This window comes from Hydra viridissima, unplaced genomic scaffold (genome assembly GCF_058129835.1).
Source record: "Hydra viridissima isolate aposymbiotic clone 2 unplaced genomic scaffold, HvirCarnegie_v1 scaffold_6, whole genome shotgun sequence".
In the NCBI taxonomy this organism is placed as follows: domain Eukaryota; kingdom Metazoa; phylum Cnidaria; class Hydrozoa; order Anthoathecata; family Hydridae; genus Hydra; species Hydra viridissima.
Window position 1 is genome coordinate 9240765 of NW_028324305.1, and position 25903 is coordinate 9266667.

Sequence of the window (25903 nt, forward strand, 5' to 3'; positions counted from 1 at the left end):
TAACAAAAACATTTAAAATTGAGCATGTAAAATATTACTAATCTTGTCAGAAATAAAAGTCTAAATTTTTAGGGTTAGCATTAGTGAAGTAGCATTCTAACTAAGGGTATTTTCTTTTCAAATTGAGTCATTGGTCCTAATAGTCATAATAATAAAACATACCTTCTCATTAAAAAAAAACTTCAAAAAAGAATGCTCTAAAAAAACGTTTTAAATTATTTAAAAATCATCAATTAAATACCTGACAACTGAAGAGCATTTTTTCAAAAGGGATCTAAGTCCATTTTTGACAAAATTGAGTTTTTTTTTACTTTTGGATTCTATAGTGTAAATGGCACAAATCTAACTATAATAACATGGATAGAAAATTATTCATCCACTTTACTTTCAATATAAAAACCATCAAGTTTTTTCAAAAAGGTTGAAGTCCCAGTATTAAAAAAAAGTATAGCAAAAACTTAAGTTACCACTTGCGCAGTAGCAACTTCCATAACAAATTTTATCTAAAAATGGTTTCTAGACAAATAATAGATTCAGAACTGGAGATGTTTTCTTACACTTTAACCCCTGGACATGGTCGGAAAAGATCGAAAATAAGCAAAACAGAAGAGATATTCATCTCTTGGAAAAATACCTGTTATAGCTTGAAGGCACAACAACAAAAGATGTAAAGCAGGCAATCTAGGCAACCTGGATATTGTTGATGAGCATATTACATATTACACTAGCCACTTTTGTTAGTTTAGAATTATTATTAAAATACACATGATCATTTTACTTTCATCTGATCTTGGCCAGACCCCTCTTGTCCTCTTAGAATTGAGACCTTTGTTTAAAGGTTCCAAGTCACATAGCTTTAAAAATATATTTGATATTTTGACTTAAAAATTTGTACCTGACTATTATCAGGGTTGAAAATCCAATGAAATAATCAAGTACCTGTAATTATCAATTTAAATAAATTTAGGCAATTTTTTATATACCTGATTTTGATGCTCAAGAAACCCACGTGGCCTTGATGATATCAAAAAAAAATATTTTACACATTATTCTAAATTTTATATCTTTCACAAAACATAAGAATTTTGATCTGCAAGTATATGGATTTCCATATATGGATTTCCATATATGGATAGCGGGGCACAGGCCCCACCTTTTTGTAGCGGAATCTTGCAACACATTTTCCACTACCTTTCAGACTAGCTAGAGCTATGAAAATTTCTGTATTCATATAGTGTCAATAAACGAGCATTTAAAATTAAAAAAGGGCCCAAGACACTAGGGGAGGGGGCTGGGGGCATGTGCCCCACTTTTTTGGGCAGAATCTTGAGATGGATTTTTCACTATCTTCCAGACAAGCTGCAGCTCTGAAACTTTCAGCATTTGTGTAGTCCTGATGAACATGCGTTAAAATTGTTTCAGGTCAGACGACCAGATGGTCCATGGGGCTGGGGCACCTGGAACCATGCCCAACTTTTTTTCTCAAAAAAAAACTTTTTTGTTTTTAAACTTATTTAAGATAAGAACTATTGTCTTCAAATTTTTTTTTTAGATTTTCATTTTTAACAACTTTAAACATTTCTTTGATAACATTGCTTCCCAAATTTTTGTGATTTTTATTTGTTCCATTTGGTTTTCATCATTCTATGTTCAATAATTTTTCTTAAAATGTTTTAAGAAACTTAATGTTTATAAGAATTTTGATTTGCATGTATAAGATTAAAAATAGTCTAAAGTAATAATTTTAACAGAATTTATTTTGTATAATTTGAAATTTGAATTAAAAAAGATTAATATATTTTGCTATTAAACTTTGTGAAAAGGAAACTTTCTTTTTGTCAAAGTAAGATAAAAGAAATCAATCACTGTTTAGTTTTGTATTACCATGGTGATTGCTTAAGTTGCTTTCATTAAATGAATTACTATTGGTTTCTCATTTTAAATTAATGTCAAATTGTTTTTAGTGTTACAGTAAGAATGGATTCATCTGATTAGGGAAGAAGAACTAAAACATAAAATTCCTCATACGAAAATTATTGACAAAAGTAAATGCGATGATCTAGAAAAACTAACAGCAGAAATAAAAGAAAAGTTAATTGTTTCTGACCAAAAAACTAAAGTTCAGTTGTTAACATTTACACCCGAGTCTTGGTCAAGAAATTTTGCTGCAAGATATTTCAACGTCACTATATACTAAATTAAAGAAGCGCGCAAACTAAAGAAAATAAGTGGGATTTTTTCAGTTCCAGGCACTAAGAAAGGAAAAATATTTTCAGAAATAACATTAAATAGAGTCAACAATGTATACCATGATGACGAATTTACTAGACAAATGCCTGGTAAAAAAGATTATGCAAGTATTGGTAGAAAACAACATATGCAAAAGCGCCTTATTTTATGTAATCTTAAAGAACTTTATGTTTCTTTTAAAACTAAATATCCTCAAGAAGTTATTGGATTTTCTAAGTTTTGCAGTTTAAGACCAAAATGGTGTATAACTGTTGGAGCATCAGGCACTCATTCTGTTTGTGTATGTAACCTCCATCAAAATGCAATACACTATTGACCAATGCTATACAAATAAAATGTACTTACAAAGATCTGATGACAAAAGTTGTTTGTGATGTGACAATTAATGAGTGCATGGTTCATCGATGTCCAAACTGTCCAGGTATAGTTTCTTTAAAGAAGTTTTTGGATGCACAACTAATTGACAATGACGAGGAGGTGTCATTTAATCAGTGGCAGAAAACAGACAGAACAACATTGATTTATCAGACAACAACAATGGAAGAATACAAATTGATGTTATAAGAGGCAATAAACAAGCTAACAGCTAATTCCTACATTGCAAAATGTCAAGCAAGATACCTAAAGCAACAAAAGGAAAATTTAGCAAAAGACTGCTGTATTGTCTTTGCAGAAAACTTCACTTTTGTGATTCAAGATGAAATCCAAAGTTACCATTGGTGCAAAAGTCAATGCACATTGCACCCCGTTGCCTTTTATTTATTAAACGAAAATGACCAACTTGAAGAAAAATCGTTTTGCTTCATGTCAGAGGATAATGAGCATGACACTGGTTTTGTGTATGAAGTTCAAACACAAATAGTTAATTATTTAAAAGAATATCATCATAAAATTTCAAAGATTCTTTATTTTTCTGATGGTTGTGCTGCACAGTATAAAAATCACAAAAACCTTTACAATATCTGTCTCCATAAAAATGATTTTGACATTGATGCAGAGTGGATATTTTTTGCTACAAGTCATGGTAAGTCACCATGTGATGGTATTGGTGGCACTGTAAAACGATTAACTACAAATGCAAGTCTACAAAGGCCCATAAATGACCAGATATTGAATTGTAACAAAATGTTTGACTACTGTGCTGAAAAGGAAAGACTAACAGAATTGCGCACCACTTTGAAAACACGTTTTGAGCTAAGTAGAACAATTCCTGGAACTAGGAGCTATCATCAATTTAAACCAGAATCTGTAGATACTATTAGCTTTAAACGAACAAGTGAAAATGTTCATATAACAGGCATTTTTCCTTTTTCTGGTATTCAAATTTCTCAAAATGATCAGCAAATTAACATTGATGCCTTAAAATTGGATGAATTTTTTATTTGTAAATATGATGTGTTTGATTGGATTGGTATGATCAATGAAATTGATAATATAGAGCAAGATGTTATGGTAATGTTTATGCACCCGCATGGTCCTTTTAATAAACTTTTCTGGGCATCTAGAGTAGATGAGTGTTGGGTGCCAATTACCAACATAACTTGTATAATTGATGCACCTGTAACAACAAATGGACGTTTTTATACTTTGACCGTCGATGCATCTAAGCTAATCTTAACATTATCTTGACTTTCTTTTTTTTGTATTTTATTTTGTAAATAATGAAGTAAAACGGAACAAGTATAAAGCAATAAAAATGTTTGAATACAATATTTTCAAAGTTATGTTAAATTAAAGACACATTTATGTGTTTTTAAAAAAAAAAAAAAATTTTTTTTGAGAAAAAAAGTGGGGCATGGTCCCAGGTGCCAGCCCCATGGACCATCTGGTCGTCTGACCTGAAACAATTTTAACGCATGTTCATCAGGACTACACAAATGCTGAAAGTTTCAGAGCTGCAGCTTGTCTGGAAGATAGTGAAAAATCCATCTCAAGATTCTGCCCAAAAAAGTGGGGCACATGCCCCCAGCCCCTTCCCCTAGTGTCTTGGGCCCTTTTTTATTTTTAAATGCTCGTTTATTGACACTATATGAATACAGAAATTTTCATAGCTCTAGCTAGTCTGAAAGGTAGTGGAAAATGTGTTGCAAGATTCCGCTACAAAAAGGTCGGGCCTGTGCCCCGTTATCCATATATGGAAATCCATATACTTGCAGATCAAAATTCTTATGTTTTGTGAAAGATATAAAATTTAGAATAATGTGTAAAATATTTTTTTTTGATATCATCAAGGCCACGTGGGTTTCTTGAGCATCAAAATCAGGTATATAAAAAATTGCCTAAATTTATTTAAATTGATAATTACAGGTACTTAAAAATATTCTTTTATATTTTTGATTATTTCATTGGATTTTTAACCCTGATAATAGTCAGGTACAAATTTTTAAGTCAAAATATCAAATATATTTTCAAAGCTATGTGACTTGGAACCTTTAAACAAAGGTCTCAATTCTGAGAGGACAAGAGGGGCCTGGCCAAGATCAGTTGAAAGTAAAATGATCATATTTCAGGATCCTCTTGGAGCTAGAAGCTAAAGTTTTCTAGGATTTCTTGTTTTACTAAGTACTCTCAACTGTATAAAATTCAGCAAAATCTGAGATGTTTGGTGACATGGCCTGGCTCAATTGACATGGAATTACCCAAATACCAAGACCAAACGAAAAGAAAGCAGATGTAAAAAGGTTGATAGCTTTCTTTAAGGTACCAGATGATGCAAAGGGCTTCTATGCCTGTTTTCTTGATGGTATTAAGGGAGTAATGCAGAATGATGTTGATGAGTTTGATGAAAAATGAACCATTTGTTTAAATTTAATTAAAAAATTCTACTAAACTTTTGCTTTTTTTTTGGTATCATAAAATGTTCTCTATTGTTGTCTTAAAATGAGATTGTCTAAAAATATGTATTTAAAAAATTTAATTTTAAATCCATTCAAATAAACTTTTGTCCCAAACATTAAGGGATCATACATTAACGACGTCTCTGCTAAAGGGGGTAGGAGGATCTGTAAATTAATTCACATGGTAATTATAGGTAAAATTTTGAATGAAGACAAAATTTTTTGATTAAATAATTTAATTATATCATAGGCATCTTTAATTCCTTAAAAACTCTTTAACCAATGTTTGATTAACTCAATTGAGCATTTTTATGAGAATAAAAAGTATGATCTGCAGTATGCTTTGAACTGGTATGGCTGAAAACCAGGGAAAAACGTTTAAAATATTTTCGCCTTTCAAATCTCCATTAAATGGATTACTGACATCAAACAACAGTTTTTAATTTTTTAAGCAGCGTATGTATGAATTTTAAAATTTTACAAAAAAAGAGAAATCACAGAGAGGGTCTTCTCTTATCATATAACAAGGATGAGGTGGTCAAAATATTAGGAGTGTTTTAAGAACTTGTTACAATTTTATAAGTTCATCCAAATAAACTTAATTCGCAAACAATTTGAAACGTAATTTTGTCACAAAAACTTATTTTTCTCTAAAAAAATGTGGACTTATACCCTTTTTGAAAAAACGTCTTATATTTTAACCTGTTATAAGTATACTTCAAAAAAAGAAAAAAATTTAAAAGTGAAATTGTTTTTATGAAAATCACAATAAACTACCGCTTATAAAAATAAAAATTTATATTTGTTAAAAATTTTAATAGATTATTAATTTTTTTTAGTTTTCTTAAAATATTTGAAATGTTACTTATATCCCTTTTGAAAAAACGGTCTTTAATTCCAAAATCCAAAACATTAAGTTTTGGTATAGAATAACACTTTTTTAACTGGACAAAAGTGTTTTTAAAAATTTTGAAAAAGTATATATATATTTAGTAAATATTTAACATATTGAGAAATATAAAAAAACTTATTTAACATATTGAGAAATATAATTGGCTTTGTAAAAATATATCGTTTGCAAAGTTTGTTACATTTTATAAGATAATGTGATTGAAGTTCTTGCACATCACCACACTTTACAGTAAAATTTCGAACGTACTTTACTCTAAACATGGCTTTTATTAATGAAAAATAATTATTTAGTCATTTATAGTAAATATAACGTTTGTTATATTAATATAACAAATCAAAATTTAAGGGTTTGTTCCAGATTTAACTTTACCACTTTTCTTTTTTCTTATAGAGAGCGGTAATGGCTGAAAGAAGAATTGCAGCACAGCGAACAGCATCTCTTTTGTAAGCATGTAGTTTTTATTGTCTTGAAAATCATCTTAAAAATTATCGATGTACTTAAGTTTCTGAGTTGACTGATTTCCTTACCATTTAATCAGTTTTTAACTCTGTCATCTTACGTTATAGGTGCACTCATTGTCGAGTATTGATAAATGATCAAAATGCCTTTGAAAAATATGGTTTTAAATATTGCAGCATGAAATGCGTACAGGAGCATAAAGTTGTTATAGGAAAATGATTGATAAAACCAATACGATTTAATGTTTATTTTGTTATATTTCGGTGCGTCCCCTGAACAATAACTTTAGCAATATCTGGTGCTCAGACTGAGTATCAACAAATCTTAGTGGTTAACATTATGATAATTTAAGTGAAAAGTGGTTTACTTTTTATACGCATTCTTGAGTTTGGGCTCTTTTTTTTTTTTTTTCTTCGAAAGTTCGAATAGGACTTACGAATCTTTATCTTCATTTAATATTTGTTAATTACTTTAGAAGTTTAAATCCAATAAATTTGACTAACCCCCGCGTTGTTATAGCCTTCAGACTTCTATAAGTAGTACATTTTTTGAAAAATGTGAAAAAAGTAGTGAACATAGCTGTTTAACTTTTGTCTCGTCACAAAATAATTTTTTCCCTGTTGTCAAACCCGCGCTTGGGTTAGGCAAACCCAACCGTGTTTTAAGATATAATATATATATTTTAAAATCCTGAGTATTTTAATTGAAATAATTCCTAAAGAAATAAAAAAACTGAGCACATCTTCGCAATTCGCCCGGGTCCATATCGTAAATTTTAGAACTCGTAATTTAAAATAATCCGTAGGTTGTTTCATTTTCTAACCTTTTCTAAAGCAAGCTAACAACCTGAAATTATCGACATGATTTTCAATCATAAAAGATTTTACGTTTGAAAATATAAAGAGCAGTGAACGATTGAAATTCGGCTCGGTTCCTGTTCTAGCCAAAATTGTGGCCGGAGCCGAAATTTCGGTTCCATATCGCGAGGTTAGAATTATTTTGTTCTATCTCCAAGTTTAAATGTTGGGAGAAAGTTTTTGATTTTTTCTAAAAGTAAAAATTGTTTAAAGTTTTAACTTTTATTTTTAAAGAAATAATAACTTATACTTTTAATAATTCATGTTTAAGCAAATTATTTAAAAAAAAAATTAAAAAATAATGCGTATTTTAAAAGTAATTATTACTAATTAAAATTAATTACTCATTTTCTTCCAACTTTTAAAATTGGAGATAGAACAAAATAAACGAGCCGTTAAATACAGGAAAGTCTCCCTATTTTGATTGGATGGCGAAAAATTGGTCTACAAAGTCCGAAAAACATTATTCTCGTTTGCCGGACTTAGTGACTTCTATATGATATATGTGGAATACGTATATGAAATATTATAAATATATTTTTAGAGATAAGGACCGCGTGAGACACATATTTTAAAACAATAGCTAAAAAAACAATTTTTTTTGGATAAAATGGCACTTGGAGCCGTTGCCAAAAACACTAAAATTTTAAATTACCCCAGCCATCGCATCTAAAAATTTACACAATTTTAACAAAATCTTTTTGCCATACTGAAAGGGTTGTTCGAAAGAGATTTTTCACAATAATTTATAATAGGCAAATATATTTGACCTAATTTGGGGTAAAACATTTGACCGACTTTTGTAACTTTTTTGATCTGTTCCCTGACTCGAATCAATTTTATAAAAAATCTGCCGCGCTTAAATCAAAGACAATAAAACCGCAACCCCCGTTTTCAGAGGGAGTAATTGCAATTGCAAAAAGAAATAAAACAACATCTCTGTCCTCTATTCTTGCTCTGATAAAAATATCTCTTCACTGAAAACCATAAACAGCTGCCGCTGCTGCTTCATGGAAGTGATAAACAAATGCTGTGGAGAATGAACTAATATTTTTAATTATAGATTTCATGGTGTTTATTTGTAATTGTTGATTTAAATCCACATTGGGTACGGTAAAAAGTGTGTTGTTGAAATTTTAAAAGTTTTTTTCTTATGTGAATACAGAATTATGTATAAATATATTAATTGATATTTCATTTGCTCTGAAAATTCTGAATACACCCAAACATAGAAAACAGGTTAAAAGTTGGACTTATATAATGACTCATTAACTCCAACATTTGCTTACTCGAATTAACTTATCTGCCCCTTGGAGAGCCGACATATTGGGAGTTAAATATGCAATTAAATATCTACAAAACTGCAATTACAAATATAAATTGGTAAATGAAAGAAGTTTTGGAAATGAAATTATCGAAGTTTTTATTAAATTAGTTTAAACTAATTTAATAAAAATACTTTGTTGTATAATACATTACACATATATGTGTTGCAAAAGCTCTATTATTTAAATAATATTATAATGATGTAACCAACATTATTTCTTTATATAATCTATTAAAAACAGACTACTGAAAGGTTATTAAAACATCAAAAAATGTAACACATCAAAGACAAGTAAAAAATATTTAATTAAACAAAACTAGTTAGAGTAAAACTTTTTCTAAATTGTAAAAAACCACAATCAAATCTTTTCTTTAACACTTCACACCAAAACTGTTAATCTCAGTAATGCACAAATGTGTTGTATAAACATTTTCAATAGAAACTCCAAAAACAATAAGACTCACACTACAACATAATTTATCTTGTTCTATTACTGAAGTTGCATCAACATTTTTTCTAATAACTCCTTTTTTTAAACTAACTTATCATCACTCTTTTTCTTAACTGAAAAATATTTTTTATAGTAACTACTAATCCAGTGTTTGATGTAGTAATTCATGTTAATGCTTGATAAATCCACTTTCAGTTCTTCCTTGGCTAAAAACAATGGCTAAAATGGCTTCTTTGGCTAAAAACAAAAACAATTTCCTTAAAAAATATCTAAAGAAATTGCTGCATAAAGTCTTTCATATTAATAATATCATCAATAGTTGAGTATTACTGGATCTTGAAGACAAAATATTTAATATTAGATACCTTCAAAGTTATAGGTACATAGTTACCAATTTGATACTTCAACTTTGGCCACATAGTCTTTCATAAAGTCAAAAATGAAAAAAAAAAATTTTTTATATGGCTATTTCATTAGTCAATGAGTTTATTTGCATAGCATTAAAAATTAGACAAAGTAAATACTATATGCATGGTCAAATAAACGTTTTTTTTTAACTTTGACAAATACTTCCGGATATATTAAACTTTGGATAATTGTAATGTCATGGTTAATTATTTCCGGAGATAGATGAGCAGTATCTATGTTCAGTTCATTTTCAGTCAACATATGATTTGTATGCGATTTTCTGTACCCAAAAAATTCCAAAATTTTTTTCTGATCTAAATTTTAATCAATCAAAGTAAAATAATAAAAATCAAATTGCAAAACAATCAAAAAGGTAAACTAATTATTGAAACAATGGTTTCAAATAGGCTAAAGTGTATATATGCAATGGTTTAGAACTTATGCTAGCTTTAAGTTTTGGAAAAAGTAATGAATACAACATATATGACACCAAATAAGCAGTATTGATTGAAATTAAAAAATCAAAAAAGTATTTTACCTGGTGATAAAATGTTTTTTTTAATAACACAATTAGTTTGTGTTTCAAGTTTTGGCTTGTTTAATTTACTTGATGACTGTAATTGAGAGTCTTGATAAAAAAAAAAAAAAATATTTAAAAGCATAAAATTGAACATATAGATATCAGTAAGGCCAAAAAATATATATATACCTTTTATTTTTAAATTCCAGTTGGTAAAATCAAGAAAACTATCTATTTCATCTGCAGAAGGCTTTGCAAGTCTTATGTTTGATGTTTTACGCTTTTTTTTTGTTGAATAAAATGGAGACTGCTTGGTTATTCGAGTGTTTGATGGAACACTACTTTTGAAATGTAATTCATTTTGCTTATTTGTTGTTAAGTTTAAAAAGGTATTTTGAGCTAATGATATATTTTTGTGTAAGCTCTTCAAACCTTCTTCATCTGATACTGTACTACAGGTAACTAAATTAACTAGATTGTTTAAATTTTTAATAATGTTATTTTTTAAAATATTAATATCTGCAGGTTCACATCCTTTTATAACTTTACACTCTAATTCAATAGAGTGTGTTGGCAAATGAATAGGTTCATTTTTTTTAGTTACACAAACCCTGCTAAGACGATGTATTAAATGAATGTGTTTACAGGGGATATTTTTGGTTAGAAAATCCATACAGTCGCAACTATATAAATGAGCACATACTTTACATTCTGGACATTTTGTGAGGCATTCATTTATTTCACACAATTCTTGGTGTTTTAAAACTCTGTATTGGCAAGCATTTGTTTCAGACTGTACTAGCCTTGCTCCTTTATCATCCAAAGTAAAACTTTCATTCAGTTGCAGACTTGCAATGTGCCTAGAATGCACCATTTTCAACTTGAAGCTGATCTTACCTTTAGTTAATTTTATTATTCTTTCATATACTTTGTCTCTGTTAAACTTTAACAAAGCAAACAAGCAATTATCAATTCTTTTATTATGCTTGCCTTGTAGGTAACTGTACTTGAAGACTTTGTGAAAAGATTCAACATACATATTTGTATTTATGCTAAGACCCATACGATAACAGAATGCCCAATTTTGTTTATTACTGACCCAATATTTCTCAAAATACTCCGCAAATAATTGTGTTAAATCAGATGATTGCAAGTAATTCATTAATAATTGTAAATAGTCATCAAATAGGTTTCTATCACTTAGCTGTAAAAGAAAGCGAATACGTTTGTATATATCTGCTTCCATTTCAATATTGTGTATTTTTTTATGCAATTCTTCTCTCCAAGCTTTATCAACATGCCAAGTACACCAGAACTTTAAAGGCTCACACAAATAAGCATCACAAAACGCTTCGTAATATTGTGATGCCATATCACTCATTATCCAAATTGGACAAAAATTTCCAGAATGTTCTTTTAGTTTTATAAAAAATAATTTTAGAAATCTGAATGAATCACTATTTGATATGCACCATCCAACAGGTTGCCCCTCTCCAAATTCATCAATAACTAATATTGTTGTCAGCAGAAAATCATAGGCATTTGTGCCATGTGTAGAATCAATACAAACACCATTTTTGCCAAACTGTTGTAAAATTTTTTTTTGATGCTCTGTTTGCATTATAATGATAAAGTCAGCATCTTTAAGTTTATTAAATGTATCTGACTCTCCCTGTAATTTATAATGTAAAACATGATTATTTTCCTTCATTTGCCACTCTTTTAGCCAAATTGCAACACTATCTTGGTCATTAGCATGAAGCTGTATAGAATTAATGTTAAATGCTTTTTCGAGATTTTTAATATCTTGGTATTGAGTTAAATGTAATCTGGATTGAACAGAACCCATTTCATCTCTAATATCATCTAGGATTCTATCTTTGGTTACACCCATTTTTAGTTTGCTGGCAATTTCTAGTCTTTGAGCACTTGATAGGGAAATATGTTGAATTTCATTGCTATGTCCATAGTGAGAATAACAAGCGTGAACCAGAATTGTTCCATCTAAGTTTTGGTAAACTTTTAGAGTGGATGTGCAATTTTTTGCAATTTTTCGAGTGCCTATTTTGTAAAATATTTATTATGGTAATAAATAATCTATTATGGTAAATAGATAATTGTAACTATTAAGATTACAATTAACTGTACTTATATATTATACATAACTTTTTAAATTGTTTTAAAGAAAGATAATAAAGAAAATTCTAATAATATAAACAAAACATAAAAATAATTAAAAAATAAACAAAGTAGTCTTCAGAGACTATTTCAGTGAAACATACCACTACTTTTAGTTATTCTTTTCTTTGCCATGCTTTTATAAAATCCACTTCTGTTGCATTGATAGTATGATACTTTCCTACCATTTTTATCCAACTTTTCACCAGAAGGTAAAACATATTGCATTGAGTTATTACTTTCAATATCTGATTTCCACAAATCAAATTCTAAACATTAACAAAAAAATGAAACAACAATTATAAAAAAAAGGTAATAAGAAAGACAGATAACTGATTGTTTAATTCCTTTACAAATTTGGCAATGATTCATAATATAAGAAGCTACTATTCTGAAAGATGCATTATAAAAGGGCCTTCAACAATAACTTACAATATAAACTATGAATAATCTACTCCTATGAGTATTGTGAAATTAGTTAACTATTAAAATTTTTTTTTTTAAATCTTGAAAACAAAATGAAACTCAAATTTAAAGAAGTAAACAAAAAAATAAATAAAAATCATTTTTTTTATAAAAGCATATAAAACAATTTACTTCAAAAACATATAACTACCTTTAAAATTAGAAAATGATAATTTTTCTTTCTGAAAAGTATAAAAATGAACCGCAGATAAATGTTTTCGTAAACCATTAATTTGTCTGCATTGAAAACCACATTCTAGACAAAAAGAAATGCCTGACTGAATATATGCTTGAGCTTCATTAATCAATTTGTGCTTATTTTTTATATGTCGCTGCATATTCTTTTTTTTGGTGAAAGTAACATTGCAAAATGCACATTTTAGAGATGAAAAATTGTTACTTTCTATATTAACAATAATATTCTTATTTAATGATGATTCAGAAACATTTGTATATTTGAAATCTTCATTAGAAGGCACTTCGAAACTGCTAGAAACTTTGCCTAAAGCAGGAACAACAAAATCCAAATTTATTTCTTTACTAATAAACCATGACATTAAAACCAATCTTAAATATTTAGAATATTTTGTAGGCTCTTGTAGAAAAATGTAATTATTGTTCTCTCTTTTATCATTGTTTATTATATGTACAAAGTAATCATAATTTAAACAAGATATCGCACAAATTATTATAGTAATAACTCCACAAATATTTCCACATGTCTGCATTGGGTAGTTTCCTCTGCATAATGAACTGCATTTTTTGACGCCATATCTGTGCGTTTTTGGATCATGACAGTATGTAATGCTAACCTCTTTATTTAAGTGATACAATTTTCTGATCAATATTTTAACTTTACATAAAAAATCATCTGGAACTGACCAACCTAATGAATCTCCATAGTAAAAACTACACTCAATATTATTATAAACTGCAAATGCCCAATGGGAACCAGGATTAAAATCTGTGCCAGAGAATGTTTTTTCATTGTTTCCTCCAACATTTATAATAAATATCAATTTGCTAGGGACAGAAGTTAATCTTGACACATAATGCTCAATATTTCCTATAAAGTTAAAGTAAATTACCTTTGAATGGCTTTGAATAGAATTTAAAATACAAGATATTTGCATCATATGATCTGAGGAGAGCCATCTAGTACAGCATAACTCAGCTAAAGTATTAGGGTTCATCCCATATTCTGAAATTTCTGTACTAGCTGGCTTTCTAAAAAGCACTTCCTTGAATTTTTCAATTAAATTTTGAGGAGGGAATATACCAATTGATTTTGGTACCAACTTTGGAGAATTAAACCATGTCAGCTCTTGATCAACTGCTAATTTGATCTCTTGAACCCTATGAAGCGCTATTAGATGCTGAACACTTTCATAGAGGAATTTCCCTAAATTACATTCTATGTAATGGATTCCACTTGCAATATTATTGCGGAGAGATAATTCAGTTGACCATCTCATTAACTGATGTTTAGGTGGCAAACTCATAAGAGAAAACACATCTTCAACTTTATCAAAAGAAAACTGGCTGGTTTTGATGGAATAATCTTGAACAGTTTTTATAAATTGTTTATGTGACTCGTATGCATCTTGTCGATTATAACTATTGATCGTAAGCTGATTAAGCTTCATTTTGTTTAGAGATAAGCTACCAGATACCTTAAACATAAAATTTGTTATTTAGAAATAATAAACAAAAAGTTTAAAATAGTTATATTATTAAAAGAAGTAGCTAACTCACAATCGTTATTGCGAATTAGAAACTGGAAACTGTAAGCGTGCTCTTTAGTATATATATTTCTATATATATATATATATATATATATGTACATCCATACATGGTCATAAAAACATAAACTTTTTTACGATCCGGCAAACGAGTAAGTTGTTATTCGGGCTTTGCGGAACAAGATTTCTTATCCAATCAAATTAGGGAGACTTTCCTGTATTTAACGTTTAGTCAAAATAATTCTAACCTCGCGATATATATTTAATATTTTGGTTCCGACCGGATTTTCGGTTCGAAATGTTACCGAAAATAGACATAAATCTTTATCTAGCATTATAGCGTTACTATCATTTTTAAAAAAATAATTTAAAAATTTTTTTGTTTAACTAAATATTAAGCTTGAGAATTAATGTAAATAAGATTTGGTCTGTTTGAAAATCAATTAACTTTCTTGTTTAAAGTTAGTTTCAAATTAATATTCATATCTTGTAATGTCTTTTATCGTTATTTTTTTTCTAAACATTGTCAGTACCCATATGGAAAATTTTGAAATCCTTGAAGATGAATTGGCTCCTGAAACTCAAATTTGACAATGAAAAAAACCCATCTTTTTTGCACATTGTCAAAAGTTATTGTGTAATCTCAAACAGAGCCAAATGCACTTTCATCTTCCAAAATGAAAGAAAAATTAAACGATTATTGGATTGTTAATGCCTTGTGTTTTGGAAAAACTATGAAGAAAATGCAAATGCAAAAATAAATTTGGCATTGACCAAGTGGCAAAAAAATACCTAACACCACCTCCAGCATCCACAAATGTTGAAAGACTTTTTTTATAGCCGAAGACTCTCTCAAACAAAAGAAACAAAAGACTCCTTTGAGAAAATTTGGAAAAACTTCTTTTTTGTCAAGAAAATTTTTTTTTTCTTTCAGTTCTTGAATTTCGTTTTTAATTATTTTTTATTAATTTGATGTTTTGTTTAAATTAGAGCTAACTTTTTTTAAAAAAAATTATTCATTTTTGCATATAACTTTTTGATAATAGTCTACGAGAAGTAAAATGTTTTTTAACGGGTGACAACTGAAAAACGAGATTGGATTTAACGACACATAACTCTTTTAAGGTATAAAGTAAAACAAAAATGAAAAATGTTTTAAAAAGTATTCCAGCTAGCCTATACAGACGGGTCCCGTACGGTATTGAACCGGAGATCTGGTATGGTTATCATCCGGGTTATGGCACCGGGAGTCAGACGGGAACCGTACGGTTTTCCCGGGTGTTAACGCCACATATCGGCTGTATTAGAATTTATCTCATGCGTGAAGTTTGAAATTGCTATTTTGTTGTGTTAAAGTTTTTGCGATATTTTGTTAGTATTATATTTCTTTTATGCTTTAAAGTTGTTTCTTGTTCAAATAGTGGTAGATATTTTTTTGCATATATTTTTCAAATATTTCGTTAAAGTTATCCGCTTTTAAATTACGATTGTCGGATAAGAACAATTTTTTTACTGTTTGATTATAGTAAAATCTTTTTTAGGATAACTTTTTTACTAACAGTATTTTAGGTATTACAGTTTCATTAGGTTTTCTTTATGTTTGCAATAACTATTTATAGATAATTCTATGTCGATTTTTGCAAATTGATTGAAACATTAAGTTGAAAACACTGGTTTTGAGTTATCTGAGATACTGTAATTACACTACGCGCGAAAGCATTTACAAAGAGTGGACATTGCGCAGCTTCCTTAAAATCCTATAAACATACTTTGAGCGGTATTTTTATGGACATATTTGAGTTGATTTGTAAAGTGTAAATTGAAGGCGAATTTTTTGTGGATGGGAGTTTTTTATTAGAAGAGAAAATGTAGAGTTGAAACGCTGCGTTCGCCGCAAGAAAGCAACACATACGTTGTTAATAATTTTATCGCATATAATTTATAATATCTGTTTTCATTTAATTTATAATAAAACTATTTTTGTAATTGGGGAATATTTATAACCTAATAAGATTTTATTACCCATGTACTTTTTTTATATTATTTGTTATTATGTTATTATCTATTTATTGTTTGTTAATTAACTTTGTTAAATAACAGAAAAACATTTTGTAAAATTACGAAGATATAAGTAACCTTACAATGAGTTTAGACAGAACAAAACGTAGAAAAATTGCTGTTGAAATAGCAAAACATGGCCTATTTAATGACATCTAAGCAAGCGCGATAGTGTAACTTGATTGGCCAACGAAGCAAAATTAAATTTTGAGCGCTGCAACACTTTCAGATTTTGTTTAGTAAGTATTCACTTCAAATTTGTATGCCCACATTTAACAGCAACATATTAATTTTGAGTTATTTATTTAGATCACAAAATTTATCCCAGAAAAGTAATACTTGCTAATTGGTATAATAATAATAATAATAATAATAATAATAATAATAATAATAATAATAATAATAATAATAATAATAATAATAATAATAATAATAATAATAATAATAATAATAATAATAATAATAATAATAATAATAATAATAATAATAATAATAATAATAATAATAATAATAATAATAATAATAATAATAATAATAATAATAATAATAATAATAATAATAATAATAATAATAATATTTTTGTATTTGCATAGTGAGATGATGCCAAATACGGCCAGAACACATATGCGCCATCTTAATGATAGTTATCCATGAATGGAATAACTTTCTTCTTAATGCATTTGTTTAAGTAGTTTTTTTTTATTTACAGCCAGTCCACTAGGCACAAAATAGGCCTGAGAAATGCTATTTTCAGAAAAAGCAATCCATAGAAAATTTTTTTTTAAACTTTTGTTTTGTTTGGTATTTTACTGTAGATGGAATAGATTTTAAATTGCTAGTATAAAATATATAATTTTCATTGATACTGGAGTGATTAACGTAATTTTTGAATTTCTGACACAATTGACTGTACTTAGTTCTAGCAACTGCTTTTAGCTGGTCAGAATGTTTCGGAAAAGTCTTTTTTTTTCTTAGTTTAATTTTTTTCTTTTTTTTTAGTGTTTTACTAATGTGTTGCTGAGCACACTTGAACTTTTTTAGCTGCCTGTCATTGAGAAACTCTGTCTTTATGATCAAACATAAGTTTGAGCCTTTTAATGTTTGTCTTGTCCATTTTCTTAGCCTTTCCTCCACTTCCTTGAACTCTTTGGTAACCAAATACACTTTCAGCACGTTTAATTATCTTTTAGATAGTACTGTTAGGTATATTCTCAGTTTTAAATTGGTCATAAGAGAACTTTATACTAGCATTTCTGTAATTTAAATAAAATTCATACACACCACTGATCTTAAAGTATAACTGGATAGCGTATACGGAAAATTTTTTGAAGCCAGTTTTGGCCTCCCAAGATGGCGGCGGAACTAACGAATGGTGATATGAAAATTAAGAAATTGATGATAATCAAGTTTTATTTCTTAAGCTCAAATATTGATAAATATATAAGTTTCTAATAAAAATCTAGTTTTTTTTGTTTAACATAAGATTTTTTTCATAAAAATAACGGAATATTACATATTTACATAAATTTCAAATATATAAATATTTTTTTATTTAACAAAACATATTTTTACAATAAGTTGTTCTATATTAACTTTCTGTTTTTCGTTTTTTAGAATAAAAATAATAAAATAAAAATTCTCAGTAAAATTAAGTACAAGTTTCAATTTTAATTTGCTAAAATTTAGTTTGTTTAATAAAAGTAAAGAAAAAATATTTGTTTGCTTGTGCAGAAAGCTCAAATTTCAAATACCGTGGTGTGACCTAACAAAGTCCTATGCTTTAAGAAAGTCCTAATTTAAGAAATAACAAATTTCATATATATAAAACATTTAGAAAAAAAAAAAAGTTATTTTAACTAAATAGATATCTAGTTAAAATAGCTAAGTTATTTTCCCCAAATGTTTATTTTATATATACGAAATTTGTCATTTCTTAAATTAGAACTTTCTTAAAGCAAAGGACTTTGTTAGATCACACCATGGTAGTTAGCATTTGTTATATAATTTATGTACCTTTTAGTTCTTAACTACCCAATGTTGTGTGCTAGAAGGTTAATAACACAACAGCATGGTAGGCAGCTGATTTTTTTTTTCAAGATAAAAAATTTTTTAGGCATTAGTTCATCAGATAGGCACTACAAAATTATAAATGCTGCATGAACTATTAGCTGAGCGCTGTGATTACACACAACTCAGAGGTTCCTTCTAGAGTTATTTTATATATATATATATATATATATATATATATATATATATATATATATATATATATATATATATATATATATATATATATATATATATATATATATATATATATATATATATGATATGATATGATATATGATATGATATATTTTTATAATATATCATATCATATATCATATCATATATTATAAAAATATTTTAATATAAAAGCTTTTTTCTAAGCTTCCCTAAGCTTTTTTTCAGTTATTTTGGCAGTTTATTCTTTACCCAGGTGATAAAAACATATTTTTGCATAGTTTTCTGAAATAAGTTTAATCAGTGCAAAGAAATGGTTATCAGTTATATTTGAGTCAAACATATGAGAAGTTTGTTCATTAATTATTTTTGAGTAATCAACTGATCTTAAAACAGCACTAGAAATGGCATTTGAATTCCTATTTCATTTGGAAGGTGGCCATTTATTGAGGCAAGTAACCTTTAGAAACATTTTTCAGTTTGTTTGCATATATGATAACAACACTTTTGGTTTGTTTAATCAAACCTCCTCTGTCTTTGAATTTTAAAAAACTGGTTTGTTCGAAATGAAAAGAAAGTTCTAATGTATTCCACCATTTAATGCAGATGGTTTATTGTAAATTTAGGTATCATACATTTCTTTATAAGATACATAATGTTGATAATATTAGATAACATAGAAAATATATGTTATCAAAAAATTCCTTTAATAAGTCGTTTTGAATATCAAATCAAAAACAATCGACTCAATCATTTAGAGCTGGAATATCACAAAAAATAATATATAAGTAAAATAACTTATGTTAAAAAATAATATTTCGTATTTAATATTCTTATTAAATAATACATCCATTAATTACATTTATGTGTTAAATAAGGAACCCCTGAGTTGTGTGTACTCACAGCACTCAGCTAATAGTTCATGCAGCATGTACATATCTGGTATCTTGCTACAAAAATTGAAAATATAAAATTTGTCAAAATTTTAAGTAGACACCACTGCCGCTTACCATACAGTTATGCTATCAACCTTTTAGCACACTGCATTGGGTAACTAAAAACTAAAAGGTACATAGATTATTCATAAATATTGTTTAATCGTAAATTGCAATTAAAAATTGTATCGAATATTTTTTACCTTCAGACAGTTTCTTACTGGTGCTTCAGATAGTTTCTTACTGGTTCTGAGAAAACATGGATTAGATTTGCCTAAAGATTCTAGATTGCTTTTACACACAAAGAGACATTGAAACCAAATCTGTTGCAGGTGGTGAGTATTACTACATTGGATTGCAATTTTGGCTTTCTCTACTATTAAAAAAATCTCTTCTTTTAACAGACCTTTCAGTTTTTACATTACATATTAATTTTGATGGTATTCCACTGTTTAATAACTCAAACATATCACTTTGGCCAATTCTGGGTTCTTTTTTAGAGTTTGAACAGAGTGTGTTTCCGATTGCTTTATTTTCCAGTCCTTGTAAACCAAATTCTGTCAATAACTATTTAATAGATTTTATTGATGAAATGAAATGTTTTCAAGAAGTTGGTGTTATCTGTGACAAGACTGGAAAGACATACAAAATACAATTAGAAATAGCTATTTGTGATGCACCAGCTCGTCATTTGTTAAGTGCATTAAAACACATAATAGATACAATTGTTGTGAATGATGTATTCAAGATGGCGAGTGGTATCAAAAAATAGATTTACTTGACTTATCTGCTCCACTAAGGAGCAGATAAGTCAAGTATATAATATAGACTTTTTAAATCAACATGATTCAAAACACCATACTGCAATATCTCCTTTCACAAAGTTAAATTATAATATGGTAAGTGGGTTTCCAATAGATTATATGCATTGCATTTGTTTGGGTGTTGTCTAAAGAATTTTAAACTTAAGGATTTGTGGCCCACCATCATGTAAGTTGTTCCAAAGTGTTATTGCAGTTATTTTAGAAAAACTTTCTACTTTACAACCATATATTTTAAAAGAATTTTCTAGAAAGTCTTGTTTTTTTCTGAATTAGACGATGAAATAGACGATGGAAGGCTACTGAGCTCCATCTTTTTTTATTTATACATGGCCAGTGCTTTTTAAATGATTATTGTTACCAAATCTTTATCAAAATTTTATTGACTTATCTGTTGCTGTCAAGATTTTATTGTGTACTTCTTTACTTAAACATTATCCTCAGTATGCTGGTCAATTGTTGCAATACTTTGTTCAGACTTTTGAAGAGCTATACAGTAGAGATCAGCTAGTATATAATGTTCATTTATTAATACACTTAGCTGATGAAGCAAAACACTATGTTGACAATTGCTCGTCATTTAAATATGAAAGTTATCTTGGTCAGTTTAAAAAGCTTGTTCGCAAGGCTCAATCACCTTGTCCACAAATAGCCAAAAGAATTTTTGAAAATGTTGATATTTATACCTGTCAATGTAATCATACTGTTGGTTTTAGTAAATTGAACACTGAAGGTCCTGTAAATGTAATACTGAGCCAGTACCTTTAATTAAAACAGTATCAAAACAAGAAGTATTTCATGTCTAACAGTATTAAAGATAATTGCTTTGAAATACATGGTAAAATTGGGATTGTTAGAAATATTTTAAAACCAACTGCCAGCAATTATAATTAAGGCTGTCAAAAATTGCAAAAATGCTTGCCTGGATACCCATTAAACAAACGGGCAGGTACCCAGGTACCCGTTAATAAACAATATTTTTTATAAAAGTTGTACTTATAAAAAATAAAAAACAATAAAAACGGCTCAATCAATGATGTCATTCAATTAAAATTTCACTTAAATTTAAACTTTACTTTACATCAAGTGTCCAGGTTATACAACTCCCAATTAGGGTTAAGAAAAACTAAAATGTCTACTGTTTTGGGTGCCAATGATGCACGCCGTTGATTGACCACATGTCCAGCAGTTGAAAAAGTGCATTCTGCTGGCACCGAAGTCGCTGGTATGCACATCTCGTTATATCTTTTCTTTATCAGTTTTGTGGTAGTCCAACAAGTTTTAACAACATAGTCTGGATCTGTATATTTCAACAAGCTAAGGAATCCATCATTTCCAACTAAACTAATCAGGTGTGCATCATGAGCAATGAAGTCTGCTATTTTCTGATCCAAAACTAGTTCTCTTTCTTTCATCATTTTAGGCCAAGAAGCTGTAAAGAAAGACAAAATGTTTGGTGTGCCCAAACTGCCAATGCCATCAATATCTATATGATGTGTTCCAGTAAGATGGTGTTGGATAGTGCTTGTGTTACCACTTTTTGCTGTCAAAATTGCCTCACATTGCTTGCATTTCACGCTGTTTTTATCAATTTTGTCTGCACACTTTTGATACTTAACTCTTTTTTTTTTTTTTTTTTTTTTTTTTCAATAAAATTAGTGCTTTAAAATATTTTTAAAACTTAATTATTTGCAATATTTTAAAATTAATTTTGGTTATTATTAGTTATAGTTAAAACATAATTACTGGAATGTATGCTATTGTGGTTTTTGACAATGAGATGGAATTTGAGTATATTCCTTTCAATTGGATAATCAATAAAATTGAATTTCAAGAAGTTTCAGCTTCGGCTATACAGCATGTAAAACTAAAATGCTATTGGCCTCCATGGTCAAATTTCAGCAAAGTCAGTAGGGCACAAAAGCTATGCTCTGAACCTGAAACAGATTGGAAAACTTACTCTTTTTGATTGTTAGCAGTTGCAGGTAAATTTTGGTCTGTATAATACTGTTGATGAATTCAGACACGTTTAGGGACTGTTGAACCAGTATTAATTTTTTTTTTATTAAAAATAAAAAAAATATTTACTGTTTTAGATGCAGTTGTACATAACTAGTTTTTGTTTATTTTTGCTAGTTGATTTCGCTATTTTTGATTTTTCAGTAAACTCTGTGTTCATTACTGAATACTACAAATATGCTTTAGTAATTAAATTTTTATAACATAATACTAACTATAATTTACTTTCAAAATAATTTGTGTATAAGCTAAGTGTAGTGTGTATATGCTAAGTGCAGTGTTATTATTTTTGAAATGTGAATTGTATGTAATAAGAAGCCTGGGAAAAGCTTAGAGTAGCAGAGGAGACATCCAATGTTGAAGAGATGTTTACCAACCAAAAAAGCTTGGCATAAGCTATTTTGTATGCCTAAAATTTACATTTAACTTACATAGCAACATTCTCGTTTTTCTGTCTACTTTTTTTTTTTTTAAACAGGCTAGAAAAAAAACTGTCTATCAGTAAAGATGTAATTGAGAGTACTGATTCAAAAAGTAAATACAGCAACAGGTGTTTTGTTTGTTTTTAAATCCTTTTAAGTAATTCTAATTGCATCAATTTTTTTGCAAAATATTATTTGTTTGTTCTTGTCTGTTATGTTTCTGTATGAAATATTGCCTGTAATAATATTTTAAATTAAATAATAAATTTAAAAAAAGTTGTTTTTGAAAAATCATAGAAGAAAGAAAAGAAAGATGTCAGAAAAGCTTCTTAGGCCTGTAATACCAGAGATAGAGTTGGGTAGGAGACAGATTTTACTACTTATTTTATAGGTTTAAATATGATAATCATCAATAAAATAATTCATTAGTAACAAATTAGGAACAAATTGAATTAAACTTACCTCTTAAAACAATTGAAGACATGCAAGCTTTTGAAGGTAAGTTGAACGATGAAGATGTGAAAAAATATTTGGTAAATTATTAAGGTTTTCTTACATTTAATATATGTTAAATAAAGTTCAGTTTTATATTGTTAGATATATCAAGTTGGATATTAGTAAATCTGTTTTTCATGTCTTTAGTGGGAGACATGAAACAATTTCAAAAAATCATAAAAATCATACATCTTTAGCAAGACTTCAAATAGATTACTAATACGTCGTGAATGTACTCTCTAAATTCAATAAGTCAAAATGTTGAACTTTCATGGCACTAGCCTAGTGCCATGGAATATTGCCGTAGGGATTTATTAAATACCCTTTTGTTTTTCAATGATTAAGTATCATATCAAATATGAATCTAATCATTTAATATTTAAGTGTAGAAATTATGCTGTTAAGTTATTTTTATTATTTATTAACTGAATTCAATAAATTATAAGTTTAGATATTGATAGTGATATTGTAAACCCCATTAGTATTATGAAGCAAATTGGGTTATGTTTAGAGGATCAACTAATTTGATGAGGGGATACACAAACAGAGCTTGCACAACCCCTAAATGTTAACTGATTTTATTTTTGTCTTTTTTTTTTTAAAATCATCTCATTAAAAAATAATGATTTTTGAATCACTGTCACCTTAATTTACTTATTTAATTTTGTAATTTGTTTTTGTAATTTTTTTGTCAGGTTCAGGTCCTTGTAAATAATGGTGGCACGAATCTAACAAATTTTGTAAGAAGGAACATAAAGTATTTATTTTCTAATGAACTGAAAATATAACCTAACTGGCCAGAAAAATAAAAAAACATTTCAGCCATTGCAGCTATTTCAAATAATGTTTTGTAAGTATATTATATCATATGCTCTCCTTATTTTATTCTTTTATTGAGTATAATAATTTTTTTGTTGTCATATTATGTAGTTAAAAGAACATTGGTATTTTTACCCTATCCCATGTTATTAATACTTTTTTTTCAAAATATCTTGAACTTTTTACATATATTTAAGACTTATTAAGAATTAAAGCGTCTGAAAAATGAGTAGTTAAGGTCATCCAAAAGTATGGCTTAAGTTGACCTCAACACATTACTATAAAATATTATGGTTTGATTTATACCTACTAAATCAAATTATAATGTTTTATAGTTATATGTCGAGACCACCTAAAACCACACTTTTGGATAAAATATATTGCGAAAGAAATATTACTATAGTAACATTTTTGCAATTTATTTTAACTAAGGTATATTTAGGTGCTGCAAAAAAAAGCTATGAAACGAAACAAAATTTATCAAAAAAACTTCTTGAAGAAGCTCTTTCTGCTTGGTTTGGTAATGCTCGATATAGAGGCAAAGACGGCCGGAAAGAACGATTTTCGAATGCAGCATCAAACACAGAAAAGAACATATAGAATGTACATAATGCAGCAGCAAACGTGTAACGTAAAGAACACTGCAGAAAACACTTGTATATATATTTAATACATTTGTAATAATAGTTTATTTTATTAATAAAGGATATATGTATATGTTCTTGCGTTCTCAATTTGCATATAAAACATATATAAAAGATCTTAGTCATACATTATAAAAATAATAAAGTATATCCGGGAAAAATCTGGGGTTAATACGGGAAAAAGAAAAAGTAGTCGATAAATTCTTTTTTCAGTGCATTTCTAAAATCATTCCTAAAACGTATAAACAGTTGTGGCCAAGTTGTCAAAAAAAAATTGTTTGCATGGTCAGCAATAGCATTCGATTGCACACCATTTCTGCCCAAGCCTGCATCAGAACTATCTGGTTTTAAAGGTACACAGAATACAACAACGTGAAAGCAACAAAATAAAAGAGGACATGCTTAAAGTTTAAAGAATTACACCTTAAAGAACAAATTAAAAAACACCTTAATGAATTGTTTTATATAGCGACAAAGGATGCGATGACAGAAATACAGAAAAAAGAAGATCGATTTGCATTCAAAGAGAAGATGTAATTTCCTGCAGCATGAGTGGAGTAGATGTAAAGACAACACAACAGGAAAAGGCACAGAGAGGAACAAGAGCAAAGGTGAAAGTGTGATATAAAGAACACATAACAAACGCATAATGAAACATAAGGTAAACTTTCTTTATGAACATCAAGATCGGAATTATAAGAAGATGAGAAGTATCAACCAACTCAAACTCTGTTATGTACTTGAACAGTGTTTTAACAAGAATTAAACAAGCTCTGGGAACTTAAATGGGCTGGATTGCATTCTGTTATCACCTAGTGGAAGTTGTCCGTGTTTTCATGTCTCTGTTTGGTCCAACTGAAGGTTCATCAACTGCACTATTCAAGCGATTTTGGAAACAATGGTCATCAATGAACTAAGATGCTTGAATGGCAACCAATAAATTGTCTCAGGATCCAATATTGAAAAACATGCAAAAGAAAATGCTTGCCTTTTTACCATCTGCTGTTAAAATACAGCAGCCAGGAGACAATTATTTGGAGATTTTACGTTTTTCCTTCTG

The 25903-nt window shown here is 28.4% G+C and overlaps 3 protein-coding genes and 1 long non-coding RNA gene across 9 annotated transcripts in view; 3 read left to right on the top strand and 1 right to left on the bottom strand.

Moving 5' to 3' along the window:
* The window catches only part of LOC145190453 (tRNA endonuclease ANKZF1-like), a 67851-nt gene extending 61150 nt beyond the window's left edge, over positions 1-6701 (top strand). For both annotated transcript variants that reach the window (XM_090091856.1, XM_090091857.1), the window contains 2 exons: positions 6391-6443; positions 6567-6701. In XM_090091856.1, the coding sequence (XP_089947982.1) occupies positions 6391-6443; positions 6567-6678 (165 nt within the window). In that variant the 3' untranslated portion in view covers positions 6679-6701. The remainder of the gene's footprint in view (positions 1-6390; positions 6444-6566) is intronic.
* On the top strand, positions 1611-4022 carry LOC149886926 (uncharacterized). The gene has a single exon (XM_090090805.1). It carries the CDS (start codon positions 3055-3057, stop codon positions 3877-3879), a length of 825 nt encoding a protein of 274 aa, XP_089946931.1. The 5' UTR covers positions 1611-3054; the 3' UTR covers positions 3880-4022.
* Positions 6702-8802: 2101 nt separating the features above from the next.
* LOC149886927 (uncharacterized) lies at positions 8803-14557 on the bottom strand. Of its 4 annotated transcripts, XM_090090521.1 has the most exons (8): positions 14421-14475; positions 13754-14338; positions 12817-12921; positions 12305-12469; positions 10212-12083; positions 10041-10130; positions 9460-9816; positions 8803-9331 (listed from the first exon to the last, which is right to left on the bottom strand). In XM_090090521.1, exons 2-7 carry the CDS (start codon positions 13818-13820, stop codon positions 9602-9604), a joined length of 2514 nt encoding a protein of 837 aa, XP_089946647.1. In that variant the 5' UTR covers positions 13821-14338; positions 14421-14475; the 3' UTR covers positions 8803-9331; positions 9460-9601. The 4 variants fall into 4 exon arrangements, with proteins under 4 accessions (XP_089946647.1, XP_089946645.1, XP_089946646.1 ...); XM_090090519.1 differs by having other exon boundaries at positions 12817-14338; positions 14421-14557; XM_090090520.1 differs by having other exon boundaries at positions 9119-9331; positions 10041-12083.
* Positions 14558-19842: 5285 nt separating this feature from the next.
* On the top strand, positions 19843-24916 carry LOC149886928 (uncharacterized). Of its 2 annotated transcripts, none has more exons than XR_016453632.1 (5): positions 19843-19958; positions 21868-22429; positions 22942-23013; positions 23183-23244; positions 24076-24916. It is a non-coding gene; the product is annotated as an uncharacterized LOC149886928 (long non-coding RNA). The 2 variants fall into 2 exon arrangements; XR_016453631.1 differs by lacking the exon at positions 19843-19958 and having other exon boundaries at positions 22073-22429; positions 23183-23383; positions 24076-24230; positions 24642-24916.
* Positions 24917-25903: the final 987 nt, after the last annotated feature.

Bases quoted from the DNA above. Each gene is read 5' to 3' on its own strand.
- LOC149886926 (XM_090090805.1), top strand. From the start codon at position 3,055: ATGTCAGAGGATAATGAGCATGACACTGGTTTTGTGTATGAAGTTCAA.
- LOC149886927 (XM_090090518.1), bottom strand. From the start codon at position 14,311: ATGAAGCTTAATCAGCTTACGATCAATAGTTATAATCGACAAGATGCA. The intron at 12,470-12,816 runs GTAGTTATATGT...GTTAATGTTTAG, and splicing joins ATCATTTTCTAATTTTAAAG to AATTTGATTTGTGGAAATCA. The intron at 9,817-10,040 runs GTAAAATACTTT...ATTAAAATTTAG, and splicing joins AAAAAACATTTTATCACCAG to ATCAGAAAAAAATTTTGGAA.